Raw genomic sequence first — 22,672 nt, forward strand, 5'->3', positions numbered from 1 at the left:
TTATACTGATCTTTGTTAAAAAATAAATTAGTTCAGTTTGAAGACATTAAATGAGAAAATGTTTTCCCAGTTTTTGTGTATTTTGAGATAAAGATTAGTTTGCATGAACTCTTTCTTTGTCATAATTGTATTTATATATGTTGTTTGTAAGATAACAAGTAATAGAATAATTGTAGCAACTTTTTTCATAAATTATCTTGAGTTTTTCTCTCAACAGAGGATCACAAGCTTTAAAATTTTTCAACACACACCAGTTAAAATGCCAACTACAAAGACATCCTGACTGTGCAAATGTGAAACAATGGAAGGGTGGACCTGTGAAGATAGACCCCCTGGCGTTGGTGCAAGCCATTGAAAGATACCTTGTAGTCAGAGGTATTTCTCTATACCTACATGTATCTCCATATTGATTTGGTGTCCTTTGCTGCTTTATAGTGGTCATTAATCTTCTGGTCGCATACATTAGCCTGAACAAGAGAATTTGAATTTATTAATGAAGAAAGAGCCCTTGCTATGTTATTAAATGTTATATGTTATTAAAGAATAATAGCATTGAAGAATTTTCTTTTCAAAATATATCCTTGCACATAGGCCCTGTTGATTTTGTTAAATTTAATATGTTGCTAAGTTCATTTTAATAAAGTCATTAGCTCATCCTCTTTGCAAGGGAAGTACTCTTTCAAAAAATATCAGCATTCCGCTCATTTATGTATTGTTTGTAATCATAGTAATCTATTATGAATACAAATGGAATGCCACCTATACAGTCATCCTAAAGTGTTTTAAGACGTTTTTGATGTGATTGTTATAAAAATGTCTTATTTTTTAAAAAGAAAATAAGAAAATGGCTGCATTTTGGTTTTGAGCCACTATGTGGAAATTTATAATCTAACTTATTAAGCTATGTTTTGCCAATAACCTCTAGGGAGTTTGATCTCAAGTTTTCTAACTAACAATTACATGAATAATATCTGTGTTATCCAACTTTATGTTCAAAAGTCTCTTGGAACTAAGATCTATATAAAGTATTGCTCTTTGTTGTTACTATTACTGAATAGGATGTTTTTATACTTAAATCATTCTCAGGAGCTTTTCCTCTGTAAACATTGACAATTTAATATTCTGGTATTTTATAGAGGTTAACTGCTCCTAATCAATAAGTGTAGGAGTCTTCAAGTGTAATGACAAAGAGTATTAAGATGAACTCTTTTGTTTTTAGGGTATGGCAGAGTAAGAGAAGATGACGAAGACAGTGACGATGATGGTTCAGATGAAGAAATAGATGAGTCTTTGGTAAAGTGCTATTCATATTGACTTTTCATAGGAAAAAATAGGTAAAGTATAAATTAAACTTTTTTTGTTTTTCTTTTTTTTAGGCAGCTCAGTTCTTAAATTCAGGAAATGTAAGACATAGACTGCAATTCTACATTGGAGATCATTTACTGCCATATAATATGACTGTGTATCAGGCAGTTAGACAATTCAGTATACAGGCTGAAGAGGAGAGGGAATCTACAGATGATGAAAGCAATCCATTAGGAAGAGCTGGTATCTGGACAAAGACTCACACGATATGGTAAAGTTTTTTTATTTTATTTATTTTTTTTGGTAGTTATGTGGAACATTAAAATAGATTTGTTTTGTTAAGATGGTAATTTTAAAAAAATTTCCTTTTTCTTATCTTTTGCTTTTGCAATAGTGCCTATCCATAAGGAATATAGAAGGTATTGATAAAATCACACTGTTCAAATAAAACATATGAAATTTATATCATGTAAAACAGTGGGTTTTATAAAACAATTGAAAAATGATAAAGGATAGCTTTAATTTGGAAACTTTCTCATTTTCTTGAAATTTTTTTCTATGCCTTTACCCAAACAGCCATATTATACAGGATGGAGGTGATAGAAATCCAACCATTGCAAATGAAACTTTTTAAACCTTCCTATTTTTTACTTATAAAAAAGAGAAGAATATGTTGTATCACTCACTTAGGAAACATTGAGTTGTTGCTTCAGCTTTTAGAAGGAGGTAGAGGGAGGGGTACCTTTTATTTGTAATATTTTCAGGCTTAGGTAATGAAGAGTCATTGTGGATAGGGAATCCTATTGTCCTAGCTCCCATGTAACCAGAGCTAGTCCTTATATGGCTATCATTAGAATAGCTTTATTGCCCAAGCAGAAAACTATTCTTGGCCTTTAGCCTCTTCCAGATGATACCACAGTTTAAAAAAATTTATTTAATTTAAGGCCTAATTTTCAATGTTTGCACAATTGATTAAATTTGCTTAGAATTTACTCTTTTATTTATTCTTTACTGTTCAAATCATCGATATTAACATATATTTAAAATGAGGATTTTTTGATCTACTCTTTGAATTCTCTTCCCCCCCCCCCCTTTTTTTTTTTTTTTTTTTTTTTTTTTTTTTTTTTTTTAATTTTAAATTTTAAATATGTTGGTGCTGGAACTCTGTCTTCCCAGAAATCAGCTGGAGCCAGGATCCCTAAACATCTTTATTCTTGATCTTTTACAGTCAAGTTCAGGGGGTTAGGCCTAGCTGCCTCACACACACCTTCTTCCTTCAAACGCTAGGAGAGACTGAGTCAGCTTCTTCATCTTACTTCCTCTTCCTCCTCCTACTCCTCCCACACAGGTCACTCCCCCCTCTTTGTCCCACCAATCAAGTCAGCACAGAACAACTGGGGAGGGTCAACCTTCAAACAAGTTAATAGGGAACTGTCCAATTGGCAATTAGTCTCATGTGCTTCATTATCCAAGTGCATTGCTCAGTTCTAGCCCTTTACATGTTGGCTACTTTTCTGTCATATTTAGGTATAAACCTGTAAGAGAAGATGAAGATGGCAGTAAAGATTCTGTTGGTGGTAAAAGGGGAAGGGCCCAAACAGCTCCAACAAAAACTTCCCCTAGAAATGCAAAAAAGCACGATGAATTGTGGCATGGTATGTTTTCTAGAAAGTAACTTGCTATAAAGGAAATGATGATTAGAAACTGTCGTCTCAATGGCATTGTTTTACTAAGTTTATAGATTTAAAGAAGTGTTTGCAGATATAAAAATATTTTTTGTTTTACGGGGGGGGGGGGGGGGAAGGAAGAAATTAAATACATTTAAACTTTCTACTATCTTGACCATGACATTTTGAAGCCTTTTGAAATGAAAATCTTGGAAACTTGAAAACCTGATTTTTTTTTTTTTTTTTTTTTAAGGTAACACAGTCACTCAATATGTAAGAGTTCCTTTATACCATATGCAACAAAGTACTTTATGTATGCAAGGTTTTATATGAAGGGGAAGTGACAAAGATCTGTTCTTAACTCTTGAGCTATGTATATGTACTATTGAGCTTGTGAAACATGTTTAATATTGTGTGTGTGTTTAGTGAATTCTTTATTGTCATTTGCTTCTTTGGAAGTAAAAGCATTCATTGAGATCTGCCCCCATGCATGGAAGCAAGAGTCTTTTTAAAAAAATTAATCTTTTGCTTTTTTTATATTACCTTGACTTCCAAATATATTTTCTCCCTCACTCCCACAAGGTTTTTTGTTTTTTTTTTTTTTTTTTTTTTTTTTGTTTTGGTTTGGTTTGGTTTGGTTTGGTTTGGTTTTTTTGCCAGTAGCCCTGACCTCTGGAAAGGAAAGAAAAGTGCATTTTCTCCTCTCCTTTTTTGTGGCTAAACTTGATCATTAGAATTACACAGCTCTCTCCTGCATTATTTAATCAGTATGTATACTTTAAAATCTGATTTGGCCAACAATTTTGCCTTGGTTATGGAAAATCTTCCCAGATTTTCCTGCCTTCATATATTCCTGGTTTCCTTTCATCATCTGCTTTCTCTACTTAACCTGGGAATAGTCATACTTGACTACATATGTTTTCTTTCTTAGTTAATTTTTTGGATGGTTGAGATTGCATTGATATAGTTGATTAAATACAATCGGCCCATCTGAAATCAGGCTTATGTAAAGTGCTTATACAAGTTATTTTATATATAAGTGTTTTAATTTGTTAGTCTGTTACTGTCAGTTCTCCATCTCAAACTTAAAAATGAGACTCACAAATAAATAGGTTTTTAAACAGTTATTCTGATAATATAGTTCACCAGTATCAGGTTGTTGAGTCCCTCAGGAATATAACTTTCTCAAGGTAATTTACAGCTATTCATTATATATGCTTCATATGGGTTTTGTTGTAGCTAAGTACCCTTCCTAACATGGCTTACTCTGACTAGATGGTTAGTTATCAGCAAGGTTTATTTGTGCTCTTCAGTGCATTTCTTTTGTTTTCTAATGCCTTTTGCTAATCAAGAGATGCCAGGAGAAGAACAGATTCATTCTTTAGAAGTAACTTGAAGTTAAATTGAAAGTACTTCTTTTGTTTTGGCCATTATATGTGGATTTCACAAAATCCATGATCTTTTTCATCTTTAATTATCCAAATTTTTAACTCAGTAATTTGAAAAATTGTGCGTTGGTGTGGATGCTTTTGCTTACAGATATAGTTAACCTCTTGATTCTCCTTAACACATAGTATTCATCACCCACTGGCAGATGAGCTTGTCTGAAAAATAGATGACACTTGCTGAGTTTATGAGCAGAGTCTTACCATGCATAATCAAAATACAACTAGAAAAATTCTTCCAGATTCATACTATCTATTGAATAAACTTACATTGGCTCTATTGCTGTAATAGTCAACTTTTACTGATTTTTCTTCCTTTAGATGGAGTATGCCCATCAGTATCAAATCCTTTAGAAGTTTACCTCATATCTTCCCCACCTGAAAATATAACCTTTGAAGACCCTTCATTAGATGTGATCCTCCTTTTAAGAGTTTTACATGCCATCAGTCGTTATTGGTATTATTTATATGATGTGAGTAATCTTTAGTTTTCTGAAATTATCAGATTAATTTCTTTGTCTCATTATATTATGTCTTTATGATTTAGTAATATGAACTCATTGGGGTAGAAATAGAAATTGGCTCTCTAGAATAAAATGATACTGCTCTCATGGAGTATTACCTTAATCATGTGATTGCTCTTTTTCTTTTGGCCTGTGTCCTTTTTTAGGCTTTCCCAGCTTTGTTTAAGTGTTCTTGCTGAGAACTATCAAGTCACAAAATTAAAAAAAAATTTTTTTTATTAATTTTTATAATTATAACATTTTCTTTGACAGTACAATTTTTTTTTTTTTTTTTTTTTTACATTATCCCTTGTACTCCCTTCTGTTCCAAATTTTTCCCCTCCTTCCCTCCACCCCCTCCCCTAGATGGCAGGCATTCCCATACATATTAAATATTTTATAGTATATCCTAGGTACAATATATATGTGCAGAACCGAATTTTGTTGTTGTTGCAAAGGAAGAATTGTATTCGGAAGCTAAAAATAATCTGGGAAGAAAAACAAAACAAAACAAAAAAAACAGTGCTCACAGTTTATACTCATTTCCCAGTGTTCCTTTTCTGGATGTAGCTGATTCTGTCCATCATTGATCAATTGGAATTGAATTAGCTCTTCTCTATGTTGAAGATATCCACTTCCATCAGAATACATCCTCATACACTATCATTGTTGAAGTGTATAATGATCTTCTGGTTCTGCTCGTTTCACTTAGCATCAGTTGATGTAAGTCTCTCCAAGCCTCTCTATTCCTCCTGTTGGTCATTTCTTACAGAACAATAATATTCCATAACATTCATATACCATAATTTACCCAACCATTCTCCAATTGATGGACATCCATTCATTTTCCAGTTTCTAGCCATCAAGTCACAAAATTAAGGCAGAGCACAAAATTTTTTAAAAATCTCTTTCATGGAGAAAAACTAAATCAGAATCCTGGGTTCACATTCCACTTTTGGTCATTTGAAAGAATTTTTTCCCTAATGCACAGAAGATACTAGAAGTGTAGAAAGAATTTACAGACAAGCCAGAGAGCTTTCAGAATTAACATTGTTGAATTTGTTTTATATTTTAATAGAAAAACAAGCCATCCAGAACAGAGGTTTGCAGATTCTTGATTAATTCCCTATACTTTTAAGTATAGAATATGAAAAAAACATTTGCCACTTCACTTACTTTGCAACCTTAAACAAGGCTGTTAAACTTTCCCTAGAGTCTTAGCATCCATAAAAATGGGGAGGAGGGAGAAGGTAGATGATAATAAGCATAGTGTACTCTTTGAACTAGAATATATTATGCACTTGGCTAAATTTGATGACACAGATTGCCTTCTGTTAATATTTATTTTATAACTTTTATTTACTACCTTTTGGTCAAAAAGAATACTTTAAAATTTGTTCCAAAGTTGAGCAGAAATAAAATGCTCATCTCAGCATCATTCACTTATTTGTAAATGGAATTTGAATGTATTAAAAGATAGTAATGTTTTTGTTTTGATGAAATGGATTTAATTGTGACAACCTTTTGAACCAAGTTGCCAAAATATTATTCTGGCTCTTATTTGTAATAGAAAAATTCTTCCTTCTTTTTTTTTTTTTTTTTTTTTTTTTTAATGTTTTCAGTACACGCATTGACAATTGATGTGGAGGAGGAAGGCAAGGAGCCAAGTGAATGTTGACTAGTTAGAAGAGCAGAAGGGAGGAAACCAGAAACATTGGCTATTTAGATTAGGCATGATGTTTCAGAAAAAGCTTAGTTTATTGAAATATACTAATGAGCTGGATTTGTTTAGTAAATGATAGAATCTAAATGAAGATGATTCCTAGTTATAAAAGAGGGGGAAATATGTCTCAGAAAATGTTATTGTTGATAAATAACACTCCTTTAAAATTTTTTACAGAATGCAATGTGCAAGGAAATTATTCCAACTGGCGAATTTAACAACAGTAAACTGACAGCAAAAGCAAACAGGCAGCTTCAGGATCCTTTGGTAATCATGACAGGAAACATCCCAACATGGCTCACGGAGCTTGGAAAAACCTGGTATGCTGTCTTGCTTCTAGAGAGAGAGAGAGAGAGAGAGAGAGAGAGAGAGTGTGAGTGTGTGTGTGTGTGTGTGTGTGTGTGTGTGTGTGTGTGTGTGTGTGTGTGTGTGTGTGTGTGTGTGTGTGTGAAATTAAGGTCTGTAGCCTAATAGTTGTATAAGAAATAGTAATTCTTGTTTTCAATTGATTTTTAATATTGAATATGATTAGTATACTCATATAACTTTTAAGATAGGAAAACAGAAAGTGTTTAGAGCAAAATGAGCAAAATTTCCTCAACTATACTTTTAAATCCCAAAAAGAGTATTAAATACCTGCTATATGTGCTACATGTTGGGCATATAAAAAGAGGCAAAAAAAATATTGCCTTCAAGGAGCTCACAGTCTTGTGGGTCAGATAATAAGCAAACAAACAATGGTTACAATCTATTTGAGGTAAAAACCAAATACTTTTGATGACTTTTTGATTACACTTCAGTTTTCTTTCTCATATTTTGGTTTCTTTTAATGCAAAGTTTTAAACAGCAACCATATTTATACATCAGATCTTAATAGGAACATTTAGTGATTGATTCAAAACTAGTTAGAAACCATTTTGGTCACATAGTAGACAACTGAGCAATGGTTTATATGTGTATATATGACAGACATGAAATCAAAACTGCTTTTTTCCCCCCTTAGTGGAATATTTTATTGTTCAGTAGAATAATCCTGAGAAATTATGTTTACATCTAAGTCCTAAAATTAGGAGGTGTAACCATACAAATTGTTAAATTTTTGAAGGTAAAGAAACCAGCAGTTTGATCTTGATTTCCAGCTATGGATAAGCCTTAAGATAGACAGGCTTCATGTTTTTAATAAGCATTTGATTGTATAAAGTAATTTTATTTTGCATTTTTCCAGCCCATTTTTCTTTCCATTTGACACTCGGCAAATGCTTTTTTATGTTACTGCATTCGATCGAGACCGGGCCATGCAGAGGTTACTTGACACCAACCCCGAAATTAATCAGTCAGACTCTCAGGATAGCAGAGTTGCCCCTCGACTTGATAGGAAAAAGGTAAGTTTTTCAGAAAGTTGTTTTTTTTCCCTCTTAAACTTACTAGTTCTATTTTATTTGCAAATACTAAATTGTGTCCAGTTGTGTGAAATGACTCCATTGATTTCCTTCTTTATTAAGTACTATTTTTGTTAGTGCTGTTATTGGTGGTAGGATTGTTTTGTTTTGTTTTGTTTTAATTGTCCTGTTCTCAAGTAGCTTACATACTTTTTTGGAATGAAGAGGAAAGGTTAGTGGAAATGGGAGTTAAATGATGTTTTAGAGAGAGTACAACATAGCCACAGATGAATAATGATCGTGTTTTTATCACCAGTTGTGATATTACCATCATTTCTTTCAATTACTGGTTTTGATATTTTTTCCATACATTAACATTATGCTACTTCTAGTTGTACATCCCATTATTTCCCCATTTCACAGTGGTTTTTCTATTCATCTCTATCATGAGTGACTTAGTCCATATGTTAATCATTTCTTTTCTTACTGAGGTTGGCTATTAACATCTTTTCCTCATTGGACTTCCTAGAAAAAAAAAAAAAGCTTTGATATTTACACACACACACACACACAAACACACACACACACACACAGAGCTATATACATAATTGCTTTATGTATATTTTTTACACCTCATCCCTTCTTGTACTCCCTCAGCTAGCTCTTTTCCTTTTTACAAGCCACAAGTACTGCTACTACATGAAAGCCAATTTCCTTTCCACACTTTTTTAGTTGAGCTTGTGAATGTGTTAGTTTTTATTCACTCTCTGGTTATGCAAACATATGTTGTACATGTTTACTTCTAGTTGTTGATGGAATAGAAATTTCTTGCAAGCAGGTATTATGTCATACATAACATACAAAATAAGTGGCCTAGCACAGAGGAGGGGCACCTAATAATAACTCTTTGACTGGTTGATCGAATTTCTTGGACAACTTCCTTCTATCTCTCAGACCCTCATTGTACATGACTCCAGAGGTAATTTAGTCTAATCCTTGGAACTGGGCCCATGACAGCTTAAGTGATTTGGATGGCTTTACCAAGGTGGTAAATATCAAAAACACAATTTGAATCCAGGTCCTCTATCTCCAGAGCCAGGGCTACTGTTCACTAAAGTAACAACCAATTTTTAAAAAAGAAATTTCAAGCAAATTTTTTGCAGACTTGCACTACTACTTCACTTTGCTTTTCTTGCTTCATTTTATCATGTATGCCTTTCTAGCACTTCTTTTTGTGCTCAATTTAAACTTAATCTTTATCATTCTGGATCTATCTCTCTGCTTCTTACCATGGTTGAACTTTTCAGTCATGTCCTCTTCTACAAAGCCACATCTCAAGTTTTAATCCCCAGTTCTATCTCATTCATTTGACGCTTAGTAGGCCTCATGAGTGTCAAGAAGGAATAAATGTTGTATGATTTTAAAAAAGGAATGGGATGAATGAAATGATGAAATGGTTAATAAGAAGTAAACCTCAATCAACTGAAGTCATGTCATTTTTATTCTTGCTTATTGATTCCAATGGGAAAAATAAGACACCTGAAGGAGAAATTGAGGCATCATGTATCAGGCAAATCACCGATAATCGCTTTGAATGGCCACCTTTTGTTCAGATCCTGACAGCCACTCAAGGCCTTTGAAGCCCAAGAATTCTTGGGGGTAGCAGCAGTTTCCAATCTGGCCCTCATAGCCAAATCCATATAGCAATGTGGTATGTCAACTGCTGCTGCAGCCCTCTTCAGCTGCTGTATTTTAAAGCATGTGTCTGTGGCTTGCAAGTCCTTGACGCTGTCAAATGGTTCAGCATCATAAGGGGAAATATGGTTTTGCCAGTAAAAGTGATTTTAAAGAAGATGTATTACTATCTTTTTTTTTTAATATCTTATTTGTAATTGAAATCTTTTCTATATATTGTCTTCTCCATTAGTATGTGAAATCAGTAATTCTTATTACACGACATTGAAATAACTTGCACAACAAAAGCAGTGCATCCAGGATAAAAAAGAAAGTGGTTGCCTGAGGGGTAAAGTGTTGCTATCACATTTCCCAGATAACAAAAATATATAAAACCAAAAGCTGTTTTCCCATGGAAAAATGGTCACAGGATATAAGCAAACAATTCTAAAAGAATTGAAAATTTGAATTTTGCCATTGGCCATTTTTTTTTATCCTAATCAAAACAATGTTTGTTGTACTTGAAGACAGCTGTAGTTTTGTTTTTTAATTATTAGCTAATTGAAGATCTCATTTTGTTTTTCCTAATAAACTCTTCTTCTTCCCAGCGAACTGTGAATAGAGAAGAGCTTTTGAAACAAGCAGAGTCTGTGATGCAGGATCTTGGCAGCTCAAGGCCATGTTGGAAATTCAGTATGAGAATGAAGTAAGTATCTTTTCCGTTATTTGAGAACCACCTGTTTCATGAAACCTCTTTTGAGCAAGTTTGTGAAACTTTTCCCCACTCTTTAAAGGGGAGGAAATTTTATGAATTTCTTTTTGTGAGAAAAAAGCATTTATTAAGGATTTAATGTGCTAAGAATTGGGAATACAAATGGAAAAATAAGAACAATCCTTATATTTCATCCCAATCACATACTACTCTTGTTTAGCCGTTTCTCAATTGATGGATATCCCTCCACTTTTTTTGCAACCACAAAAAGAACTTCTATGAAATATTTTCTAACATACGGGCCCTGGGGCAGCTAGGTGGTGCAGTGGATAGAGCACCAGCCCTGAATTCAGGAGGATCCGAGTTCAAATCTGGTCTCAAACACTTAACACTCACTAGCTGTGTGACCCTGGGCAAGTCACTTAACCCCAGCCTCAGGGGGGAAAAAAAAAAAAAAAACCCAAAAACAAAAAACCATATGGGCCCTTTTCCTCTTTCTCTAATTTATAGACCTAGTAGTGATGTTGCTGGGTCAGAGGGTATGTACAGTTTAATAGTTTCAGATTGCTCTTCAGAATGGCTGGGTCAGTTCACAAAAGTGCAGTGAAGAACTTGTTTTCCCATAGCCCCTTCAGCTTTGTTTCTTCTTCTTCTTCTTCTTCTTCTTCTTCTTTTTTTTTTTTTTTTAAATTTTGCCAGTCCGATAGGTTGATAGGTTGGGGAAGAAATGGGGGGTGTATCTTAGGGTTATCTTGATTATTTTCATCTTATTTATTTATTAATTTATTTACTTATTTGTTTAGCATTTTTTATCATTTTAAATTGATTCACAGTGGATTTAATCAGTGGAAGATTTTATCACTCCCTCTCCCCGCACTGAGGATAAAAGCACAGTTGTTCATTTATATTCCTACCTCTGGTCGGCAGTAAATATTAGCATGGTTTTTTTGTTTTGTTTTGTTTTGTTTTGTTTTTCTTAGAGAAAAGTGCAGCCGGTCAAGTTTTAAACGAAATTGTCTTATTAAAAACCAAAGAAAGCTGAGAGAAGCTTGGAAACTAAATCCATTCTGGTGTTCATCTTCTTCCATGAAGAATGAAGAGAATAGCCCTAGATATTAGACAGGTTACTTAATAAGCACAAGCTTCAATTTCATCTGCCAATGAAGGGTATAGATAAAATGAAAGGGTATAGATAAAATGATGCCTTTTCTAGCACTGTCTAATATTGTTATGAATTAGTAAACCCCTTGGACCTCAGCGAACTCATTTTCAAAAGGGCTTTTATAGGGTAACTTCTAAAATCTCCTCTCCTACTTGTAAATATTTTATGGGAAAGAGAATTTTGCAACTTGAGCCAGTTTTTGCAGGCAGCCATGCCTTCATCCAGGGTTTGAATTAAAGCAGGGATATGACAGCATCAGTATACAGCCCCTGGAGCGAATGAGGATGACCAGCTAGATCATGACCCAGGGGATGGAAGTAACTTGGCCATTGTGGCCACACAACGAATACCACGTGGTCTAGTTAGAGGCCTATCTTCTTTCCTGGTATGTCACAATCCAAGTGTCTTCAGTTTCCTCCTCTTTCAAAAATGCAGGAATTATTACATGAAAGTCACTAGAAAATAGCACTGTACTTCCTGTTGTATGGCTCTTTTGGCCATACCATTGGTGAATAGAATGGAAGATAGTCTATGTAAATTCTAAAACAGTTTTCTTTTCTCCCCTTCACTAGGTTGGTACAGGTCTTGGGCCTACACTGGAATTTTATGCACTTGTATCTCAGGAACTACAGAGAGCTGACTTAGGCCTCTGGAGAGGCGAAGAAGTAACTCTTACTAATCCAAAAGGTGATTTGGGGCAAACTTGAAATTTTTCTTAGAGAACAGCTCAAACAGTTTCAAAGTTTATTAATTCTGAGTTCTCAAGAGTATCACACACTTCCTTACCCTAAGTAATAGGGCTTGGACTAAAAGATTTCTTTGTTTCTGTGTTTTATATGCTTTATTTAAGATAATAAAATATAACAAACACAGAATTCATTTTGATTGTTTGGGACTCTTAGTTTGTCAAAAGTATAACAAGTTATCAGTAATTACTTATCGTTACAGGAAGCCAAGAAGGGACCAAGTATATTCAAAACCTCCAAGGCCTGTTTGCACTTCCCTTTGGCAGAACAGCCAAACCAGCGCATATTGCTAAGGTTAAGATGAAGTTTCGCTTTTTAGGAAAATTAATGGCCAAGGCTATCATGGATTTCAGATTGGTAAGTTAAAGATTTATTATATTTAATTTAATTATTTATTTAATTATATTTAATTTATTATATTTAATTAATATTTAGATTATTATTTTTTCTTAAAATACATGTTTTCATGGAAATATGGAACCATGAACATTGGAAAGGGACCTCAGGGGCCATTTAGCATAACCATGAAACATAGAAATGCCTGTTACTTGGGAACCTAGTACTTCTTGAAAATTTCCAAGAATGATAAACCCATTGCCTACAGAGATAGCCGTTCCACTTTTGGAGAGTGGAAAATATTAGGAACTTTTTTCCTGTCATCAAGCTTATAATGTCCTCCTGGCAACTTTTAGATCCTGACTGTCATACAGTATGTCAGCCATCCATTTCACTTTGTGCCCTTTGCAGATTTCATGAGCATTCCATCTGTGATTTTATTCAAATGATTGATTGAAATGTTAGTACATGGCTAAGCACAGATCTCTGAAGTGTTCCACTGGACACTGCTTGCCACATTGACACTAAATCATTAACAACTACTTTGAGTCTGTCAGTTCTCATTCTCTCTCTTTATACTTTTAAATAATTTACATCTTTCCATTTTTTCTATAAGGATAGTAGGAAATACACTAAAATACATTACTGCGTCTATTGTATTCCTTTCATCTATCCTGTCCAATAGAGTTATTCATGATCAAGCCATGCAGAGTCTTCTTGAAGTCCAGCTCTCAGGCCCCTAGCTTATTGCCTCGGATCTCTTCCCTTTAAAAAAAAAAAAAAATCAAGGCCCTTCTCCTATTTTGCTTGTACCTCTGATATTTTCTGTGTTTTTTTTAAACATTGAAATCTGCTCGTTCTCTCTAAATCGTCATGTATAGCTAAGAATGCTCTTTTGGGAAGGGTGGGAGGTGAACAGGCCACATCAGACATTTTTGTATTTTCATTTTCGAGACGTTTTCCTGTTCATCCTAACCCTTTTTTAAAGATGTCTCTTTCCTCCCAGTGACCCCAATAAAACTGGACTTCAGCATTCTCAACCTTTTTTTTTTTTTTTTTTTTTTTTTTTTTTTAACTGAACCATTTCATGCACTTACTCATTTTTCGTTACCTTATCTAAAAAAAAAAAAAAAAAAAAAAGTTGGCACAGAGAAACTAAGTGATGCTATAGAATAGAGCACTGGTCCTGTGGTCAGGGGACCTGAGCTTAAATCCAGTCTCAGACAGCTTTTTAACCCTGTGCAAGTCACTTAATCCCTATTGTGTGTCTTCTACAAAAAAGGAGGGGAAAAAAACAGGAAAAGATTGTCTATTTCCTGTGCTTCCATAGTGATCTCTTTAGACAAAATCTTTTTCTTCCTATTTTCTCTTGTGCCTTAGAATTTCATTTTTGAGCATTTTTCATTCTGGTCTGATTTTTTTTTTCCCCCCCCCCCAAAATATTAGTCCATGAGTTCCTATCTTTTTTCTAAACCCAGTGAAATCTGTTTTTACCAACCTATCTCTGTTCTGTCACAAATTCTAAGATGAATTGGTCACTAGGATGGATTTTTAATCATTTCTACCCCAGCAGTCAGTTTCTCTGTTAATGAGAATCATATTTAGCTTTGTTGGTTTTTTTCACCTGTTCAAGGTTGACATTTTCACTTAAGTACATTAGCTGATCGTCTTTCAGCAAAGAGCATACTCTGCAGATATCTGTCTCTTTGAAGTCCCCCCATGATTATACCATGTCCCCCTTCCAAGTTCATGATCTGCTTACCAAATGCCTCCTCTTTAAGCAATGGTACAAAACTGCATTTATTTCGTCCTCCTTTGTCCTACTCCCTATTATTCTTCTACACGATTCCTTCTTCAACTTCACATGTGTTCATACATGTGAACATATGTTCACAGCATGCTTGCTCCCTCTTCTTTTTATCCTGTTTTCTTTCTGTGTATTATCCAGAGCCTTGGTCTTGTCACAGGTTCCATGTGACCAATTTTCACTGATGTTTATGATTATCCCATTGGCTGCCTTGCTTTTAAAATCTTCCGTTCCTCTTGCTTGTTGCCTAAACTTTAGGAACTACTGTTTATTCACTTGATGGCATGGGTTTTAATATTTGCTATTTTCTTGGATTTTGTCTTCTATGAATTTCTAGTTATCTTAGCTTCTTTCCCTTTCTGAAGCTTTTCCTTATGTATTTATTTTGGGACTATACACCAATGTATATATTTCTTCTCATAATCCTTTTTAATTTTATAGAATCTTTATTGACTATATTTTACCTGGTAAATCCATTCTTACCATCCAAGTGAAACAGTGGATAGAGTGTTGGACTTAAAGTCAGGAAGAAATGAGTTCAGGTGTTGTTTTTCAGACACTAGTTATAACCTTATACGCTTTGGACTTTCATTTTTTTATTTTATTTTATTTTATTTTTTAATTTTTTTAATTTTTTATTTTTTTAGGCTGGGATTAAGTGACTTGCCCAAGGTCACACAGCTAGGAAGTGTTAAGTGTCTGAGACCAGATTTGAACTCTGGTCCTCCTGAATTCAGGGCAGGTGCTCTATCTACTGCGCCACCTAGCTGCCCCTGGACTTTCATTTAATCTCTCTTTGCCATGAATTCCTAATCTGTAAATTGGGAATAATAAGAATGTGTCTACATCCCAAGATTTTGTGAGGATAAATGACATTGTAAAAATGCTTTGCAAATCTAAAGCAATATATAATATTAGCTTATTTAGTTTATGACTAGAAATTCTAATTCTGGCCAAGGACAAGGATGTTTTCTATCTTAGGCTTCTCCTTAAAAGTTGCCAAATTTATCCATGTCTAATTTAAAGTGGATAAATTGTATAGTTATTTTAAATTTTGTGCCAAATATTTTACAAGTGTTTAGCTTTAGAATGTTTTACCATTGGGAAAAGCAATTATGAAATTGAATAGTAAAGAAAAAAAGCTTTTATCATAATTAACTTTTTTTGTCTTATGAAAAGTTGTCCTGTGAAGTTTCATTAAACTAGTGTGAAGAATAGTACTCAAATACAAAAAAATTAAGCAACAGTAGAATATAAGTGAATAAATATTGTAGGAGAAAAGGAATCTTTTCACAGTGACTCTAATGTCCCCAGACTTGCTTTAGTTTGGAAAATATTTATTTAAGCTTTTTGTGTATGGTATTACATTTTATCTTGCTCTTTTACCTTGTCTGACTTTTCGGGGGGAGGGAGGGATTGAGAGAGGATTGGCGTGGAGTGCAACCATGGTCAAATCACTTAATTTCTCAGTTTGTCCCTGTGCACCTAAAATGTGTCAGATTTAGGATTTAGACCAAATTTTCTGGACTTAAAGGCCAAGCTTCTCTTGCTTATCAGGTATAAAACTTCACAAAAGTACTGTTCCACTTCACCAGAAATGGTGTCTAAAATTTTTATTGGAGATTTTCATATATTTTCATATGTTTGTACTTCAAACAGTGGTTTTAAAATATACTAAATAAAGCAATCCATTTCTCTTGTGGAAATACTAGAAATGTTACTTAAAACTTTGGATTCTAAATTAATGAACTTATATGATTGCATTCATTGTAATTTTTAATGAATCATTGAAGCTTATTATATAAAAATATAACTTATAAATGAAATTTAGTTTCAGGGAGTATCTTTTCTTCCCCCTCTCTAGGTGGACCTTCCCCTTGGCTTGCCTTTTTATAAATGGATGCTTCGACAAGAAACTTCACTTACATCACATGATTTGTTTGATATTGACCCAGTTGTAGCAAGATCAGTATATCATCTAGAGGATATTGTCAGACAAAAGAAAAGACTTGAACAAGATAAATCACAGGTGAGCATATAAAATGAGGTGAAAAAAATTTCACCTTTCCATATTTTTACTTTTCATAATTTTTATATTGATCTGTAACTTATCACAGCCATTTATGATTAAGGCAGCATTTTCACTCCATTATAAAAATTAATGAATTAGAATTTTCCAGAATTTCATAGTGAAGTATATCAGGGTAGCTTGCAATAAAAAAAAGAATAGGCAGTGAACTTAGTATTTCATTACCATTGGCTTTACTTTTGATTTTAAATTTCTTTAGCTTTTATATTATTTTCATTTTCTATTATGTGCTCCTCCCCCCTTTCTCCCTGATACTGGCCCCACTGCCATTCCTTTATAACATATGTTTGTGTGTGTGTGTGTGTGTGTGTGTGTGTGTATGTGTTTTTAATGGGAGGAAAAAAGTTTAGCAAAATGAATTAACTTAGTAAAAAAACCCAAACATACATTGATCCACATACTTGGTCTCTTTCCTCTTCCAAGGAAGCTGCAAGAGGTTTTTTTTCAGTGGCCACACCTTTTTGACATTATATAACTAACAGCATTCAGTTTTAATTGTTCTTTCCACTTAAATTGTTGTAATCATTGTGTATGTTGTTTTCCTGATTCTGTCACTTTATATCATTTCTTATAGTCTTCTTCCTCCTCCTCTCTATTTGTTCATTTTCACCATATCTTGATGTACAATAATGTTCCATTGCATTCATGTACTATGGGTTGTTTAGCCATACCTGAAAATAGCTTCTTGCTTTCAAGTCCAAAATTGTTGGATCAGTTCATAGTTTCACCAACAGTATATTTTAATGTGCCTGTCTTTCCCAACTCCATTCCCATCTTTCATCAACCAATTATTTGGTGTGAGATAAGTCTCATCGTTTTCTTTCTTGTTTTCTTACTTGGAGCATTTTTTTCATCTGGTTTTTAATAGTTGATAATGCTTTTGAGAATAGTTTATTATTTTTAAGGTGGGGGGGACAGTTTTGTTATCTATATAGCTATTAAACCCATAAGAGTTTGATACAAAGATTTTTGTTTTATCTTTGTTGGATTAAATTTTTTCATGAAAAGACCTTCAGTTTATAGTTAATTGAAATTATCTCTTTCGAAATGGTTGCTGTCTCCTTGCTTGTGTTGAAAATATATGCTGATTGTAGCGGCTCATGTTTGTAGGTTAATGGTCCCTTGAGTTTAGAATTTCTGCTCTACATTAGAGTTGATCTGGAGTTCACACTAAGTGCAAAACCATCGTGGCCCCTAGTAACAGAGTGTTACTGGGCTGCCTAAGAATCTAAGTCGGGGGCGGGGAGGATGCTTTCATGAGAATTAATAAGCTTAATAGTAGCTTAATATTGGAGATCAGACTGAATGCAGTTTCAGCCTGGACAAGATAGGTAAATGCAAGATCAAAGAATTAGTAAATAAATAAAATTTACCCTGAACTCATGACTCTTAATTTATTTTTTTTTAATATAGCATAAGATATTAGTCTAAATTTAACTTGTCAGTTTCTTGTCCAGTATTCCCAGAATTCTTTTAGAGAATTCTTTCCTAGGTAAAGTTTTTTTTTTTTTTTTTTAATTTTTTAACTTTTAAAAAAAAATTTCTTTTTGAGTTCCAAATTGTCTTTCCTCTAGAACATGTATTACTCATAGAGAAATCAAGCAATGCAATTTCACTTATATATGTCAGGTCATGTAAAACATATTTCCATGTTAGCCATGGAAGGGGGGAGGGGAGCAAGAAAAATAGTTCATTTACTGAGAGTTCATCATTTATCTCCAGATGTAGATAGAAATTTCCATCATGGGTTCTTTGGAATTGTCTTGCAAATCTTTTGCATTTGATTGTCCTTACACTATTGCTGTTGCTGTGTACAACATTCTTCTGATTCTGCTCACTTCACTTTGCATTGGTTCATTCCAGGTTTTCCCATAACTATCCTGCTTCTCATTTCTCATAGCATGTAATATTACTTCACAGTCATACACTTCAACTTGTTTAGCCATTCCGCAATTGATTTAGTTTCTAATTATACAATTTGTTTTGTTTGTGCAAAACCTTTTTTGATGAGTTATCTCATCATTTATGATCTTCTAACTTTTGCTTGTTCATAAACCCTTCTCTGATCCATAGATCCCACAGGTAATTTTCTCATACTCCCCTTATTTACTTACATCTAAATCATTTACCCATTTTCACCATAGCTTAGTATATACAATGTGAAACGTTGATCTATATGTAATTTTCTGCTAGAGTGCTTTTTAATTTTTTCAAGCAATTTTTGTTATACAAAAGGCTTAGTATTTTGGGTTTATTAAACATTAGATTATTGTTGTCATTTACTACTGTTTACATAATCTCTTCCACTGATCCACTTACATATTTCTTGGCCAGTACCAGATTGTTTTGATAATTACTACTTTGTAGTGTAGTTTGACATCTGGTGCTGCTAGGCTGATTTCCTTTGTTTTTGTTGTTGATCCCTTAATACCCTTGCTCTTTTGTTCTTATACATGAATTTTTTAAAAATTAGCTTTGTAAAATAATTTTTTGGCAGTTAGATTGGTAGCGCACACTGAATAAAATTAATTTAAGTGATACTGTCATTGTTGGCATGCTTTTAATATTTCTCCAGTTGTTTAGTGTGAAAAATATTTTGTAATTGTGTTTATATAGTCTTTAGGTTTGTCTTGGTGAGTAGATTCCTAAATATTTTATGTTTTCTGCACTTATTTTGAAATGGAATTTCTCTTCCTACTTACCAACAAAAGATAATATGTAGAAATGCTGATGGTTTGTGTAGATTAATTTTTTAATCCTTCAGTTTTAGTTAATTGTTTCAAATAATTTTCACATTGTATCGTTATGGGCATTTCTCTTTGTAGTGAACCCAAAGTAACTACATGATCCTATCTTACTTTTTCCACTTTGTTAACCTTTTAAAATATGAAAAGCACAGGCTTCTCTTTAAACGATTATAGTGTCATTTAATGCTTAGTTGAAAACTTTCTCATAATATGTGTCACATCATCTTTGGAATTTCTAGAATGTTTCAATGGTTTGATTTGTTATACCCTTTATCTTTGCTCTTCTCATTCAATAGCTTTATAATTATTATATAAATTTAAAGGTACCCAAGGCTAGGAAAAGCTTTATGAAATCTTCTAGTACTATGTGGGTCTGTCACATAGCATTTTGTTGTCTCTTGGAACTTCATTTCTTTGAGAAGTAATAAAAAAGATTCCCCTCCCCCCCCCCTTTTTCTGAGGCTGGGGTTAAGTGACTTGCCCAGGGTCACACAGCTAGGAAGTGTCTGAGACCAGATTTGAACTTGGATCGTCCTGAATTCAAGGCTGGTGCTCTATCCTCTGCGCCACCTAGCTGCCCTAAAAATATTTTTTTAAAAAAGTATTTTAAGGGCATATATGGGTGGCACCAACTGATAGTGCTAAGCCTGGAGTCGGGAAGATTCATTTTTCAAAGTTGTCTTCAGATTTTAACTGTGTCACTTTGCCTTGTTTGCTTCAGTTTTCTCATCTTCAAAATGAGCTGTAGAAGGAAATTGGCATCCTACTCTAATATCTTTGTCAAGAAAACCCTAAGGAATCATAAGGAGTTGATTATGACTAAAGTGACTCAGAAACAACAATAAAAATTAATGAGGTTCTTTTGGTTAACCTTACATAGTTTCAAGAATTGTTAGAATTATTTAGAAGTTTATGAATTTGGTTTACATTATGAATGACTTAGTGAATTTTTTAGATATATTTTTAATGTATGCTTCAAAAACAAATCAAGAAGAAATTACTTTTTTATGACTTCAGAAAATCATCTCCAGGATAATACACTATGATCAAGTAGGATTCATACCAGGAATGCAGGGCTGGTTTAATATTAGGAAAACTATTAGTATAATTGACCATATTAATAATCAAATTAATAAAAACCATATGATCATCTCAATAGATGCAGAAAAAGCATTTGACAAAATCCAACATCCATTCCTACTAAAAACTCTTGAGAGAGTATAGGAATAAATGGATTATTCCTTAGAATAATCAGGAGTATATATTTAAGACCGTCAGTAAGCATAATATGCAATAGAAATAAACTGCAACCTTTCCCAGTAAGATCAGGAGTGAAACAAGGTTGCCCACTATCACCATTACTATTCAATATAGTACTAGAAACGCTAGCCTCGGCAATAAGAGCCGAGAAAGAGATTCAAGGAATTAGAGTAGGAAATGAGGAAATCAAACTATCACTCTTTGCAGATGACATGATGGTATACTTAGAGAACCCCAAAGACTCTGCTAAAAAGCTATTAGAAATAATTCAGAATTTTAGCAAAGTGGCAGGATACAAAATAAATCCACATAAATCCTCAGCATTCTTATATATCACCAACAAAATGCAACAGCAAGAGATACAAAGAGAAATTCCATTCCAAACAAATGTTGAGAGTATAAAGTATTTGGGAATCCATCTACCAAAGAATAGTCAGGAATTATATTACAAAACACTTGCCACAAAAATAAAGTCAGATTTAAATAATTGGAAAGACATTCAGTGCTCTTGGATAGGCCAAGCGAATATAATAAAGATGACAATACTCCCCAAACTAATCTATTTATTTAGTGCTATACCAATCAGACTCCCAAGAAACTATTTTAATGACCTAGGAAAAATAACAACAAAATTCATATGGAAGAATAGAAGGTTGAGAATTTCAAGGGAACTAATGAAAAAAAAGTCAGAGGAAGGTGGTCTAAGTGTACCTGATTTAAAGCTATATTATATAGCAGCAGTCACCAAAACCATTTGGTACTGGCTAAGAAATAGAACGATAGATCAGTGGAACAGATTAGATACAAAGGACAAAAAAGGGTACATCTATAGCAATCTAATCTTTGACAAACCCAAAGATACCAACATTAGGGACAAAAATTCATTATTCGGAAAAAACTGTTGGGAAAACTGGAAATTAGTATGGCAGAAATTAGATATGGACCCACACTTAACACCATATACCAAGATAAGATCAAAATGGGTCCATGATTTAGGCATAAAGAATGAGATCATAAATAGATTAGAGGAACAGAGGATAATCTACCTCTCAGACTTGTGGAGGAGGAAGGAATTTATGACCAGAGGAGAATTAGAGATCATTATTGATCACAAAATAGAAGATTTTGATTACATCAAACTAAAAAGTTTCTGTACAGACAATACTAATGCAAACAAGATTAGAAGGGAAGTAACAAATTGGGAAAACATTTTTAAAAGGAAAGGTTTTGACAAAGGTCTCATTTCCAAAATATATAGAGAACTGACCCTGATTTATAGGAAACCAAACCATTCTCCAATTGATAAATGGTCAAGGGATATGAACAGACAATTCTCAGATGATGAAATTGAAACTATTTCCATTCATATGAAAGAGTGTTCCAAATCACTATTGATCAGAGAAATGCAAATTAAGACCACTCTGAGATACCACTACACACCTGTCAGATTGGCTAAAATGACAGGAACAAATAATGATGAATGTTGGAGGGGATGTGGGAAAACTGGGACACTGATACATTGTTGGTGGAGTTGTGAAAGAATCCAGCCATTCTGGAGAGCAATTTGGAACTATGCCCAAAAAGTTGTCAAACTGTCCATACCCTTTGACCCAGCATTGCTGTTATTGGGATTATATCCCAAAGAAATACTAAAGAGTGGAAAGGGACCTGTATGTGCCAAAATGTTTGTGGCAGCTCTTTTTGTTGTAGCTAGAAACTGGAAGATGAATGGATGTCTATCAATTGGAGAATGGTTTGGTAAATTGTGGTATATGAAGGTTATGGAATATTATTGCTCTGTAAGAAATGACCAGCAGGAGGAATACAGAGAGGCTTGGAGAGACTTAAATCAACTGTTGCTGAGTGAAATGAGCAGAACCAGAAGATCGCTGTACACTTCAACAACAATACTGTATGAGGATGTATTCTGATGGAAGTGGAAATCTTCAACATAAAGAAGATTCAACTCACTTCCAGTTGATCAATGATGGACAGAAATAACTACACCCAGAGAAGGAACACTGGGAAGTGAATGTAAATTGTTAGCACTACTGTCTATCTAGCCAGATTACTTATACCTTCGGAAGCTAATAATTAATGTGCAACAAGAAAATGGT

General features: G+C 33.7%; 1 protein-coding gene across 1 annotated transcript in view; it reads left to right on the forward strand.

The window, feature by feature from the left end:
- Window positions 1-22,672, forward strand: part of TRIP12 (thyroid hormone receptor interactor 12) — a 158,062-nt gene that overhangs the window by 128,750 nt on the left and 6,640 nt on the right. Inside the window, 12 exon segments of the mRNA XM_074298481.1 lie at window positions 218-375; window positions 1,220-1,293; window positions 1,377-1,576; window positions 2,833-2,960; window positions 4,739-4,890; window positions 6,821-6,963; window positions 7,869-8,025; window positions 10,305-10,371; window positions 10,374-10,402; window positions 12,143-12,257; window positions 12,519-12,673; window positions 16,324-16,488. Of these exon segments, the coding sequence (XP_074154582.1) occupies window positions 218-375; window positions 1,220-1,293; window positions 1,377-1,576; window positions 2,833-2,960; window positions 4,739-4,890; window positions 6,821-6,963; window positions 7,869-8,025; window positions 10,305-10,371; window positions 10,374-10,402; window positions 12,143-12,257; window positions 12,519-12,673; window positions 16,324-16,488 (1,543 nt within the window).

This window comes from Sminthopsis crassicaudata, chromosome 3 (genome assembly GCF_048593235.1).
Source record: "Sminthopsis crassicaudata isolate SCR6 chromosome 3, ASM4859323v1, whole genome shotgun sequence".
NCBI classification, from domain to species: Eukaryota; Metazoa; Chordata; class Mammalia; order Dasyuromorphia; family Dasyuridae; genus Sminthopsis; species Sminthopsis crassicaudata.